Source organism: Muntiacus reevesi, chromosome 20 (genome assembly GCF_963930625.1).
Source record: "Muntiacus reevesi chromosome 20, mMunRee1.1, whole genome shotgun sequence".
Lineage (NCBI taxonomy): Eukaryota > Metazoa > Chordata > Mammalia > Artiodactyla > Cervidae > Muntiacus > Muntiacus reevesi.
In genome coordinates, this window is record NC_089268.1 from 41,378,742 (window position 1) to 41,392,741 (window position 14,000).

Genomic DNA, 14,000 nt, shown 5'->3' on the forward strand with positions numbered 1-14,000 from the left:
ACTGATCTCCTTTAGGATTGACTGGTTGAATCTCAAACACTGCTTCATTGCGATTCTGATCAAAAGGCAGGGGTGGGGATTCAATCTCTTGTTTTTATGAATATTTACTGACTGCAATTACCTCCTCCATCAAGTGCATCATTCATATCTGGCTTTCCTGACCCCAGAGGACCATCGAGTCACAAGCAAGGATTTATTTCAGAGGCAGGCTCTCCATAAAAGGGAAGTGGCCATAGCCCTTCATGTGAATACAGTCACATACACAGCCATGTGTCTGGCTGGTGCTTCATATTTTTACTTTCTCTTTCTTTTTTTAATTTTTTTTAACTTTCTCTTTCAAAGGTCCAACCCCTCTACGCCCTTTACTTGACTTGCCAATTATTTTTAAATTGCTTTATCTTTTTATCAAAACCAGTTCTCCACAGTAGGATCTCAAACTTATAACCTCAAAAGAATAAACAGGGACTGGCCCTGGCAGTCTAATGGTTAAGACTCCCAAGCCATGGGTTTGATCCCTGGGTGGGGAACTAATATTCCATATGCCATTCAGTATGGCCAGAAAAAAGAACGTTAAATAAACTCATGCTTCCAATAAAAAGGTCTGACTTAAAAGATGTGCACATACCTGCATACACACACACAAAAGCGTATTCTTAAGTCTTAATTCACTTGTGAATAGTTTGTGACTGCTCATGCAGACTTCTGCAAATGTCACACCTGTGTGGTCAGTGATGAGGCCTGACTCAGAAAGCCTGCGCTCTAGGGACCCCCAGAGAACAAGCTCTTCTCCTCCCAGGATGTACACAGATGTCAAGATGTCCACAGTTAACAGGACTTCATGATGTGCTTGGGAGAGGAAACCATACATAGCACCTCGTCTACTCACTGTGCCAGGGTGGGATTTATGAAATAGGCAATGCATGGCCAAAAGGCAGGACTACAGTTTAACCCAGTGCAACCCAACGTCACATAACGCCTTGGGGCAAAGGAGTCTGCCCCCAACTACATTTACAGGTAAGCTCCAAAGGAGGGTCAAAGCATCCTTCATGTTCTCAGGAGACAGAGACATGCGTTTACTTTCATACATGAACACACACACTTGCAGGGAAAAAAAACAACATGCAAATATTTCAAGGGTTACTTGTTTTCCAAGAGTGTTGGAAGTATTTAAGTAGAAAGGGTATCACATGACATGAGTGGTGATTCGATCTGTGAACTGTCAGCATGACCTCTTCTTAAAAATACCTGCCTAGCCCTAAAAGAAGAGGCAGTGAAAACAAGCATGCAGTGGACAGAGGGGACTAAATCAAGCACCAGCTATGAACAAGGGGTTCTTACAAATTTCACTTTTCTATTCAAACATCACAAGTACCAGAAGCTGATATTTTGTAGGTGGGGAAAAACAAAGAGGGAGGCTCAGAAAGGTGGAGTGACTTGTTCAAGGTCACACAGCTATAATAATGGATGAATGAGATTAGAACCCTAGTTAAGAGGAAACTCTAAAAATGTCTAGAAGCATACATATCAAAACATTAGCAGTGGTTATCTTAAGATGGCATTTCTATAGAAGCAGAAATAGAGAAATGGGACCTAATCAAGCTTCTATGCTTTTGCACAGCAAAGGAAACCATAATTATAACAAAAAGACAACTTATGGACTAGGAGAAAATATTTGCAAATGATACAACTGACAAGAGCTTAATTTTCTAAATATACAAACAGTTCATACAACTCAGAAACAAACAAACAATCCCATAAAAAATTGGGCAAAAGGCCTAAATAAACATTTCTCCAAAGAAGACATACTGATGGTCAATAGGGACATGAAAAGATGCTCATCATCTCTAGTTATTAGAGAAATGCAATCAAAATTACAATGAGGTACCCCTCACACCAGGCAGAATGGACATCATTAAAAAGTCTACAAATGACAAATGATAGAGAGGGTGTGAAGAAAAGGACTCTGCTACACTGTTGGTGGGAATGTAAATTGGTGCAGCCACTATGGAAGAGTATGGAGCATGGAGGTTCCTCAAAAAACTAAAAATAGAGTTGCCATGTGATCCAGCTGGTCCCACTCCTGGGCATCTATCCAGACCAAACTCTAATTTGAAAAGAAACACACACCTCTATGTTCACAGCAGCACCAGTCACAATACCCAAGACATGGAAACAACCTACACTGTCCTTTGACATATGAATGGATAAAGCTCTCTCTACACACACGCACGCACACAGAGGAATATTACGCAGCCTTAAAAAGAATGAAATCATGCCACTTGCAGCAACATGAATGGACCTACAGATTATCACACCAAATGAAGCAAGTCAAAAAGAGAAAGACAGGGGCTTCCCTGGTGGCTCAGCAGGAAAGAATCCATCTGCCACTGCAGGGGCACGGGTACAATCCTGGATCCAGGAAGATCCCACACGCTGTGGAGCAACTAAGCCCGTCCTTGCACCAGAAGTACTGCGCCTGCGCTCTAGAGCCCGGGAGCTGCAGCTACTGAGCCTGCGCACCCTGGAGCCCACGCCCTGCAAGAGAAGTCACCGCAATGAGACGTCTGCACGCCGCAGCTAGGGAGTGGCCCCTGCTTGCCACAGCTAGAGAAAAGCCCGCGCAGCAACAAAGACCCAGCACAGCCCGAAATAGGTTATTTTTTTAAAAGACAAATACAGTACCATTTATATATGGAATCTAAAATATGACACAAACAACCTTATCTACAAAACAGAAACAGGCTCACAGACATAGAGAACCAGACGTCTTGTGCTTGCCAGAGGGAGGGGTTGAAGGGAGGAGAGAATGGAAGTTTGGGATTAGCAGATGCTAACTATTATATGTAAAATGGGTAAACAACAGTGTCCTACTGCATAGCACAGGGAACTATATTCAATATCCTGCAATACATCATAATGGAAAAGTATATATATGTGTGTGTAACTGAATCACTTCGCAGTTCAGCAGAAATTAACACACTGTAAATCGACTATGCTTTAATAAGTTTTTTTTAAAAGATGGCATTTCTCATAGTCTTTATTTCCTTTATATTTCTAACTTTTCCCAGGCTAAACGTATTTGGTTGAGGGATTTTTCAAGCCTCAAAAAAATTAAATTTTTTGAATGACTTTGTTTAGATCTTTTCAAATAATGGTTTGACCATTCCTAAACTAACCATTCCTAAGCTAATGCATTAAATCAACAAAATAAGAAATCTGCAGATCAATGGATCCCTCTTTGTGGAGGGTCAGGGAGTGGACGAGAGCCCTACTGACTGGGTGGGATGAGCCAGGGGTTGGAGGTTACTCTGAATCAGCCCCACCTCTATCATTCTCTCCTCAAACTGGAGAAGCCTGCTCTGTAGGTCTTTATCAAATACAATGGTTAAAATTTTGGCCCTGAGTAGAGAGACAACATTGATTCCAGCCAACCTCATCACAGGACTTTTTTTTTTAGGTCCTGGGAAGCACTACAAGGTCCAAACTATTTTGGGTATGGACAGTGAACTCATCTGGTTGTTCAAATCCCTTGCCTTCCTCAGGGTTCACCAGGTCCTGACTCTGATCTCTTCACTGGAACACAGGCTTCGGAGCCCTGAGAGGAAAGGCCAAGCCATAAGCACAGATTAAGCTGAAGCTCCCCCCAAAGCACTGGGGTCGGAAAGGGGTGGACCGGGAATGCTGGGCCAACCCTGCATTCATGTTGACTTCAGCGAGCCCTCACCCTCCGAGTCTCCACATTTTCTAAATGAGGGTGATCAAGGGAAGGCGTGGAACACAGGAGGTGAACAGGCCTCAGTTTCAGAGCTGGCTTTGCCCTCCACCAGCAGTGTGATGCTGAGAAAATCACTAAGGTCTCAAAGCTTCAGTCTCCTCACCAGGTATGATGATGTTATATGTCAACTTGACTGGGCTGTAGAGTGGAATTTGGCCAAAAATTGTCCTGGGTGTTTCTGAGAGGGTGTTTTGGGGATAAGAGTGTGTGCATGCTAAGTCGCTTCAGCCGTGTCCCAACTCTTGGCAATCCTATGGACTGTAGCCTACCAGGCTCCTCTGTCCATGGGGTTCTCCATGTTAAGAGTACTGGAGTTCATTGCCATGCCCTTCTCCAGGGGATCTTCCCAACCCAGGGATTGAACCCATGTCTCTTACACTGGCAGGCAGATTCTCTACCACTGGCACCACCTGGGATGAGATTAACATGCAAATCAGCAAAGCAGACTGCTCGCCCGCATGTGGCTGGGCCTCACCTAATCACCTGAAGGCCTGAATGGCACAAAAAGGCTGAGACTTCCCCAAGGGAGAGGATTCTTCCTCAATGACTGCCTTAGAGTTGTGCCACTGACTCCCACAGAAACACAGCTCTCCCTAGTTCTCGGGTCTTGGAGCTCAAGACCGGAACCACACAGTCAGCCCTCCTAGGTCTGCAGCTTGCCAACTCACCCTACAGATCTTGCGATTTTTTTCAGTCCTATCATCACATTAACCAACTTATTTCCTTATAATAAATCTACTTCTATCTAAACTCACATATGCACACACACACACACACCCACACACACCCACCCACTGGTTCTGTTTCTCTGGAGAACCCTGACTAGCACACCTGTCCAAAAAAGATAAGAGCTACCTCATACCTAGACCATTCCAGGGATTAGAGATTAGAGGTATACCGTGCCCAGAAGATAGATGTTCAATACCTGACAGCCATCATGACCTCGAAAGCTGTTTCTACCTTTAAAATGCTCTCCTTTGCGTCACGTCCCCAGCAGATGACAAGACAAAATGAAGTGGTCACACCTTACTCTTCACCTATCCCAGGGGGTGTCTTGGATTTCTTAGCCCTCTGCCTCTCAGAAGCCCACATGGATCACAATAAATAGAAACTCAGTTCAAGTCCAGCCTCTTGGGTGTGGCCAACCCCCTGACAGCTTCCTTCTGAACTGCAGTAGCAAAGATCAGCAATGAGAGTATAAAATGAGGCAGCTGGAAGGAAGCCAGACAAAGTGGCAGGATCCAAACAACTGACAGGTTTCCACTGGGTTTAGGTCTCTTGGCAAGCGGAGGAAACCTGTTTGTGAAACTCCATTAGACAAATGGACAGCAAGAAAAACAGCTGCTCTGAACCACAAGATACTTAGCTGATCAGAGGAATGAGCTGAAGTCAGGGATGCAGAACCCATGTAAGTCTGTGAACGTCACGGGGTCTCTGCTGGTTACAAATTGAACTTCTAGCCCTATCTAGCAAAGCTCTGGCCACCCATGGAAAAATAAGAACCTCAGAGCATCAGGACCACCAGCCTGGGCTGTCACTGTCCCTGACAAACTCAGAGAAACTGTTTTGTGGGTGTCAAAAGATGGCTCTGGCACATGGACCCAGCCTTTGTGTGCTGAACCTTGACTCTAGAAGCCAGTGTCTCTCAAGCTTGAGAACAGACCCAGATTACAGACCTCGGAGGGCTTGTTAATTTCACCTTCAGGGCTTCTCATTCACTAGGTCTGAGATGAGGCCTGAGAACTTCTCAGTTGATACTGGTACTGCTGGTCTGGGCACACACTTAGAGAACAGCTGACATAAGCTATAAATTAGAGAGTGCTGGGTAAGGAGATCCCCGGTTGATTTTCAGAGTGACTTGTGGTGCAAAGACAGCCTCCACCCCTGCTCCCCCCGCAAAATCCTGTAAACTAAGCAAGTGTGAAATTTCCGGAAAGACACAAGTATGGGATCTCAGAGTAAGTCCATAGTAACACTTCATTAATTTGACCTCTACCAATTTAGAAATGGTGGTCATTGAAGGAATATATATAAGGTCTAAATTGTTATTAAGGCTCTTGATGGTGAGTGGAGAATTATGACTAATTACATATGGTGCTCTAGGGGTCAAACTATGAACAGTCTCATTCACCAGGATTGAGGGAATGTAAATTGATATATGCACTATGGAGAACAGTATGGGAATTCCTCAAAAATCTAAAAATAGAGCTACCATATGATCCAGCAATCCCATTCCTGGACACATACCAGAGAAAACCATAACTCAAAAAGGTATATGCACCCGAATGTTCGTTTCAGCACTATTTACAATACCAGGACATGGAAGCAACCTAAATGTCCATCGACAGATGAATGGATAAAGAAGATGTGGTACATATGCAGAATCACACACACAATGGAATATTACTTGGCCATAAAATGGAATGAAATTGTGCCATTTGCAGAGACACAGATGGACCTGTATACAGAATGAAGTAAGTCAGAAGGGAAAATCAAATATCATATCTTAACACATATATGTGGAATCTAGAAAAATGGTACAGACGAACTTATTTGCAAAGCAGAAATAGTCACAGATGTAGAGAACAAATGTAGGGAGACCAAGGGGGAGAGGAGAGGGTGAAATGGATTGGGAGATTGGGATTGACATTTATACACTATTATGCATAAAACAGGTAACTAGTGAGAGCCTACTGTATAGCACAAAGAATCCTACTCAATGCTCTGTGGTGACCTATGCGGGAAGGAAGAGGGGATATATGTATACATGTGGCTATGCTGTACAACAGAAACACAACATTGTAAAGCAAGTGTACCTCAATAAACACTTTTTTTTTTTAATTAAACAGAATGGGGGCTAGGAATGTGTACAGTGAAAAGCTTCCCTGGTGACTGTCATACAGCCAGCCCAAGAGGGGGCTATGGTGAGCGTTCAAGAACCACACTGGAGGACTGCACTGTTTGGTAACTCCAATGACGTCAATCAACTCACTCCATAAGTGTAGGATGATGGCTCTATGTCAGCCTTTTATCCACAAGTTGTTCAACAAATGGGGCTTAATTTGTTCTCCGGGGCAAAAGCTAAAAGAGAAAGATACTGAGCTGAAGACCTTAGAACTGTCGTGCATCGTGCTAAGTCGTTTCAGTCATGTCTGACTCTCTGTGCCCCTATGGACTATAGCGCACCAGGCAAGGATACTGGAGTGGGTTGCCACGCCCTTCTCCAAGCAATCTTCCCAATCGAGGGATTGAAGCTGCATCTCTTATGCCTCCTGCATTGGCAGGCTGGTTCTTTATCACTAGCACCACCTGGGAAAGAACTCTGTCAGCACCCGAGAAATCTTCGGTCATTTATTCCAGCCTCAGCACACAGTAGATGCTCAATGAATATGAACTAACTGAATGAATGGATGGATGGAAAGCCTGGATGAGAAACCAGAAGGAATACAGGAAGTGAGCGTGGGACCACGAATCAAAGACCTAGATCTTCATTTCGGTTTATCAAGTCATGTGGGGGGAGGCACTGGCGGCAAGGCTCAGATGCTGTAGTAAAATTTGAAAGAGATTGTGTGCTCGTAGGGATTTTTAAAGTATATTATTATAACCTCAATACCGAAATCAGATTGATTATATTCTTTGCAGCCGAAAATGGAGAGGCTCTATACAGTCAGCAAAAACAAGACTGGGAGCTGACTGTGGCTCAGATCACAAATTTTCTATTGCAAAATTCAGACTTAAATCGAAGACAGTAGAGAAAACCGCTATTCTGGTATGACCTAAATCAAATCCCTTATGATTATACAGTGGAAGTGACAAAGAGATTTAAGGGATTAGATCTGATAGACAGAGTGCCTGAAGAACTATGGGTGGGGGTTCATAGCACTGTATGCGAGCTGGTGATCAAAAACATCCCTAAGAAAAAGAAATGCAAAAAGGCAAAAAGGTTGTCTGAGGAGGCCTTACAAATAGCTGAGAAAAGAAGAGAAGGGAAAGGCAAAGGAGAAAAGGAAAGATACACCCATTTGAATGAAGAGTTCCAAAGAACAGCAAGGAGAGATAAGAAAGCTTTAAGTGAACAATGCAAAGAAATAGAGGAAAACAATAGAATGGGAAAGACTAGAGATCTCCTCAAGAAAATTAGAGATACAAAAGGAACATTTCATGCAAAGATGGGCACAATAAAGGACAGAAACAGTATGGACCTAACAGAAGCAGAAGATATTAAGAAGAGGTGGCAAGAATACACAGAAGAACTATACAAAAAAGGTCTTCATGACCCAGATAACCATGGTGGTGTGATCACTCATCTAGAGCCAGACATCCTGGAGTCTGAAGTCAAGTGGGTCTTTGGAGGCGTTACTATGAACAAAGCTAATAGAGATGATGGAGTTCCAGCTGAGCTATTTCAAAGCCTAAAAAATGATGCTGTAAAAGTGTTGCACTCAATATGCCAGCAAATTTGGAAAACTCAGCACTGGCCACAGGACTGGAAAAGGTCACTTTTCATTCTAATCCCAAAGAAAGGGATGCCAAAGAATGCTCAAACTACCACACAATTGCACTCATCTCACATGTTAGCAAAGTAATGCTCACTGTTCTCCAAGCTAGGCTTCAACAGTCCGTGAACCGAGAACTTCCAGATGTGCAAGCTAGATTTAGAAAAGGCAGAGGAAACAAAGATCAAATTGCTAACACCCACTGGATCATGGAAAAAGCAAGAGAATTATAGAAAAACACCTGCTTCATTGACTATGCTCAAGTCTTTGTGTGGATCACAACAAACTGTAGAAAATTCTTCAAGAGATGGGAATACCAGGCCACCTTACCTGCCTCCTAAGAAATCTGTATGCAGGTCAAGCAAGTTAGAACCAGACACGGAACAACAGACTGTACCAAATGGGGAAAGGTGTACGTCAAGAGTGTATATTGTCACCCTGCTTATTTAGCTTATATGTAGAGTAAATCATGTGAAATACCAGGTTGGATGAAGCACAAGCTTGAATCAAGACTGCTGAGAGAAATATCAATAACCTCAGATATGCAGATGATACCACCCTTATGGCAGAAATCGAAGAGGAACTCAAGAACCTCTTGTTGAAAGTCAAAGAGGAGAGTAAAAAAGCTGGTTTAAAACTTAACATTCAAAAGACAAAGATTATGGCATCTGGTCCCATCACTTCATGGCAAATAGATGGGGAAACAATGGAAACAGTAACAAGCTTTATTTTGAGGGGCTCCAAAATCACTGCTGATGGTGACTGCAGCCATGAAATTAAAAGACGCTTGCTCCTTGGAAGAAAAGTTATGACCAACTTAGACAGCATATTAAAAAGCAGAGACATTACTTTGCCAAGAAAGGTCCGTCTAGTCAAAGCCATGGTTTTTCCAGTAGTCATGTGTGGATGTGAGAGTTGGACCATAAAGAAAGCTGAGCACTGAAGAATTGATGCTTTTGAACTGCAGTGTTGGAGAAGACTCTTGAGAATCCCTTGGACTCCAAGGAGATCCAACCAGTCCATCCTAAATGAAATCAGTCCTGAATATTCATTGGAAGGACTGATGCTGAAGCTCCAATACTTTGGCCACCTGATGCAAAGAGTCAACTCACTAGAAAAGTCCCTGATGCTGGGAAAGATTAAGGGCAGGAAGAGAAAGAGGCAACAGAGGATGAGATGGATGGATGGCATCATCAATTCAATGAACATAAGTTTCAGCAACTCCAGGGGACAGTGAAGGACAGAGAAGCCTGTTGTGCTGTAGTCCATGGGGCAGCAAAGAGTCGGACATGACTGAGTGATTGAACAACAAATTATGTCCTCAAAGCAGGTCCAGAAATCAAATCTCACCAGTTTCAATGCTGAACCAAAACCAATAACAGATCATTCCACCAGAATATGTTAATTTACTACATCCATTTTTTTTTTTTACCAAAATAACCTGTCAATTATTTAATGTGAGAGCTTGACTTAGCAACTGAACAAGTGAAAAGGACTGAAGATTTAATTTACTATATTTGAGTCCATTGTTATAGCACCACTAAAAACACGCCAAAAGTTCAGAATTTAGATATATATTATTAAATATATATAATTCAAATGTTTATAGGATATATATGGGCTTTCTTTATGGCTCAGCTGGTAAAGAATCTGCCTGCAATGTGGGAGACCTGGGTTCAATCCCTGAGTTGGGAAGATACCTGGAGAAGGCAAAGGCTACCGAATCCACTATTCTGGCCTGGATAATTCCATGGACTCTTCACACCATGGGGTTGTGAAGAGGAGGACACGACTGAGAGACTTATTATATATATATCACCCACATAAGCTGAAGCCATAGCTCTGTCCAAGTCCATCCAGCTATATCTGACAAGTTCTGCCTATTCTGGGCATCTCACCTAGAAGGAGACAGATGTGATGACTACTTGAATGATGGTCATGTCAATAAAGGTAGAGAAGAATGACAGATAAACTGAGGGTTAAATTGACATGCATTCAATCTGTAATATTTAGTTGCTGAGTACTGGGGTGATGTCCTTCCAGGAGCTCCATAACAGTGCTGTTAGATCACTGACTCGCTTCACCTCCATCCATATACCCCTCCACCCACATAATCTAACTTCTGCCCCCAGCATCTCACCGAACCCACACTGACTACAGAAACCGGTGACCGGCCAGAGCACTTACAGCTCTGCAGATGTGAGTAGCTAAGGTGAAGTCGCCTTGGAGAAGGTGGGCTCTAGTCCCATATGACTGATGTTCTTATAAAAAGGAGAAATCTGGACACAAAGGCAGACGTGCATGCGGGGAGGGTGCCCTGTGAAAACTGGAGCTCTGGTGTCCTTAGCCGAGCAACTACCAGAAACTCTGGAGGTTGGAACGGGGGTTTCCCTGGAGGCTTCGTGGCCCTACTGACACATTGATCTTGGACCTCTGACCTCCAGAAGAGTGAGACAATATACTTCTCTTATTTGTTCAGTTCGGTCACTCAATTCTGTCCAACTCTTTGCAACCCCATGGACTGCAGCACGCCAGGCCTCCCTGTCCATCACCAACTCTCAGGGTTTACTCAAACTCATGTCCATTGAGTCGGTGATGCTATCCAACCATCTCATCCTCTGTCTTCCCCTTCTCCTCCCGCCTTCAGTCTTTCCCAGCATCAGGGTCTTGTCCAATGAATCAGTTCTTCACATCAGATGGCCACACTATTGGAGTTTCAGCTTCAGCAACAGTCCTTTCAATGAATATTCAGGACTGATTTCCTTTAGAATGGACTGGTTGGATCTCCTTATGGTCCAGGGGATTTTCAAGGGTCTTCTCCAACACCACAGTTCAAAAGCATCAATTCCTCAGCACTCAGCTTTCTTTATAGTCCAACTCTCACATCCATACATGACTACTGGAAAAACCATTGCCTTGACTAGACGGACGTTTGTTGACAAAGTAATGTCTCTGCTTTTTAATATGCTGTCTAGGTTGGTCATAACTTTCCTTCCAAGGAGTAAGTGTCTTTTAATTTCATGGCTGCAGTCACCATCTGCAGTGATTTTGGAGCCCAAAAAAATAAAGTCAGCCACTGTTTCCACTGTTTCCCCGTCTATTTGCCATGAAGTGATGGGACCAGATGCCATGATCTCAGTTTTCTGAATGTTGAGCTTTAAGCCAACTTTTTCACTCTCCTCTTTCACTTTCATCAAGAGGCTCTTGAATTCTTCTTCACTTTCTGCCATAAGGGTGGTGTCATCTGTATATCTGAGGTTATTGATATTTCTCCTGGCAATCTTGATTCCAGCTTGTGCGTCATCCAGTAAGGGGCACTTTGTTACAGCGAGCCCTAGCAAGAGAACACGTGACCCTCTCATTTTCTCAAAGCTCCCCATGTACCCCGTCATGATACGCACCACCTCCAGCCATTACTGACTACAGAGTAGTTACTGACCAAGGAGCCGCCCCCTTCCTGCAGTCCCCGGGAAACAGGGCCTGTACCTCTGTTGAGTGTCACTGAACGCTGCGAGCATGGTCCCCAGCTGGCTCCTGAGACCACAGGGTCACCAACGAGGTGAAGGGCAGCCGGGGAGCAAGGGCCTCCCGGAAACGCCCCCCCCATTCCCCCTCGGACACCTACCGAGATGATGTGCCCCTTCAGGCCATGGGCCGAGTCTGCGCACTCGATCACAGCACTCAGCTGGGGGTAGCCCACCCCCGTCTTGGTGCGGGTGGTACACACGGAACCTGGATGGAGGAGGAGGGGGACCCCAGAGAGAGATGGTTAGGACTGAGCAGGACTCGACACAATGAGCCTCCTCTCCCATCATGCAGCCGTACCCCCATTTCTTGGAGGCGGGGGGGCACTGGGTGAAGGCAGGCGGGGCCTGGGGCAGGGTGGCCCCCGCAGCTCAGCAGAGGTGGCTATAACCACCATCCTGGCCACTGATCCCTTCCAGGCCGCATCACCCTCATCTGCTCAGGTCCAGGACATGCCCCCCTACACTGGTCACCGTTACTCTCCATGACATCAGCTCCCTCTTACCGACTTCCCAACCTTCAACTCTACTCCTTCCCACCTTCCCTCACTTCCCACACAACCACAAGGGACCTTCAGACGCCTCCCACGGCCTTGAGCCTCTTTGACCTTCAACTTCTGTCAAATGACTCACTTCTCTAAGCCTCAGTGCCTCGCTTAAAAAGTGGAAATGAAAGCACTGACCTCATGGGGCTGTGATGGAGATGAAATGACATGAGGGGATGAAGACTGCCCGGCCTCCAGTAAGCCGCTGAGCAAAGGGGCCCGGCGCCCAGGGCATGCTCACAGCTGCCCTCTGCCTTGGCTCTGCCTCTACACACGCCAGCCTCCTGGTCCTCACCCTCTCCTGGTCCATCTCTCACCCTGTCCAGCCCGGCCACTGAGGTCAGCTTCCACTGAAGAACTCAAACCAGCCACCCTGATGCCTTCATTCCCCCTGACCTCTGCCCTCCCCATGGTCAACTCCAGTCCTAGTTCACTGTCTGCAGTGCATCAGCCCAGTTAGGTCCAGGCTGAATCAGACGGGCCTCTCCAGCATGTCTCCGTGCCCAAGCTCCCCTTCCCTCCCAGCAGACCAGCGCCTGCTCCGAGGCCAGGCAGCTCAAGCTCTGGACTGTCTACCCGCCTGTCCCCTCTTCTCTCCGCCCACCCCACTTGGCACCCCCCAGCCTCGCTGACCTTTCCTTTCCTCCCACCTCGGGGATCCCCTGTATGTGATGCTCTATCTCCCGAGCGCTCCGCTCTGAACCAACCCCCTGGTCTGCCCAAGCCTTTCTCATCTCCCAGGCTTCATCTTCAATGTCACTGCCTCAGGGATGTTGTTCTTCACAGCTGCTCGTTTCAAAAAGAGCATTTAAGTCATTATTTGTGTAAGAACTGAGGATCTGTTTTCTCTGCTGGAGGGTAAGCTCCATGGATATTCATTGTTTGTGGATCCAGCGCTGAGAACAGACCTTTGTGCATAATAAGGCCGCTATAAATAGTCACTGAAAGAATGCTTGAACTCAAGAATGAATGAGTCACATCTCTGTCTCCACGCTTCACCACTCACTCACTCACTCCCTTGCTCCTGCCTGTCTGGGGGTGTTGCCTATGGGCCAGTGTAAAAGCTGAGCGTGAACTCCTCCACTCCCACCAGACTTGCGCAAAGCCTCTGCCTCCTCTCCTTTTCCCCACCATCACTAGTGGCTTCCCAGCTGCCCAGAAACCTCTCCCGACAGGTCGAGAGCCAAGGCTATATATATACTTTGAGGCCTGGCTCCGTCAGGGACACTGGGACCAGGGGAGCTGCCTTCTCCCGCATCCAGTTACAGGGAGGAGCCATCTCCTTCTGTCCATCCTCACAACACGGCCACTCGCTCCCTGGGGGCTGTGGAGCTTCCCTCCTGACCAAGGCACCCCTGCCCCAGACACTGGAGCTTTACAACCTCTAGTTCTGGTTCAGAATCGGCCTTTCTCCTTTCCCACTCAACTGCCAGATCCTCAAGGGCGGGCAGGGACTCAGCTGCAGGGCCTGGAGCTCTGCACGGGTGAGGGACAAGATGGGGGAGTGGTCCTGATGAACCCCCAAGTTGAAGGAAGAAATTGGTTACCCACTTCCTCCCAGCCCCAGTGGCCGTGGGGCACATTTTTAATGCTTTTTTTCCCCCGGTCCCAGGAGTTGTTCCATGATGAACCTTATTTAATGCTGTCATCTAGATGGCCA

General features: G+C 45.8%; 1 protein-coding gene across 2 annotated transcripts in view; it reads right to left on the minus strand.

Moving 5' to 3' along the window:
- Positions 1-14,000, minus strand: part of GMPR (guanosine monophosphate reductase) — a 58,411-nt gene that overhangs the window by 11,675 nt on the left and 32,736 nt on the right. For both annotated transcript variants that reach the window (XM_065911948.1, XM_065911947.1), the window contains exon 6: positions 11,897-12,003. In XM_065911948.1, the coding sequence (XP_065768020.1) occupies positions 11,897-12,003 (107 nt within the window). The remainder of the gene's footprint in view (positions 1-11,896; positions 12,004-14,000) is intronic.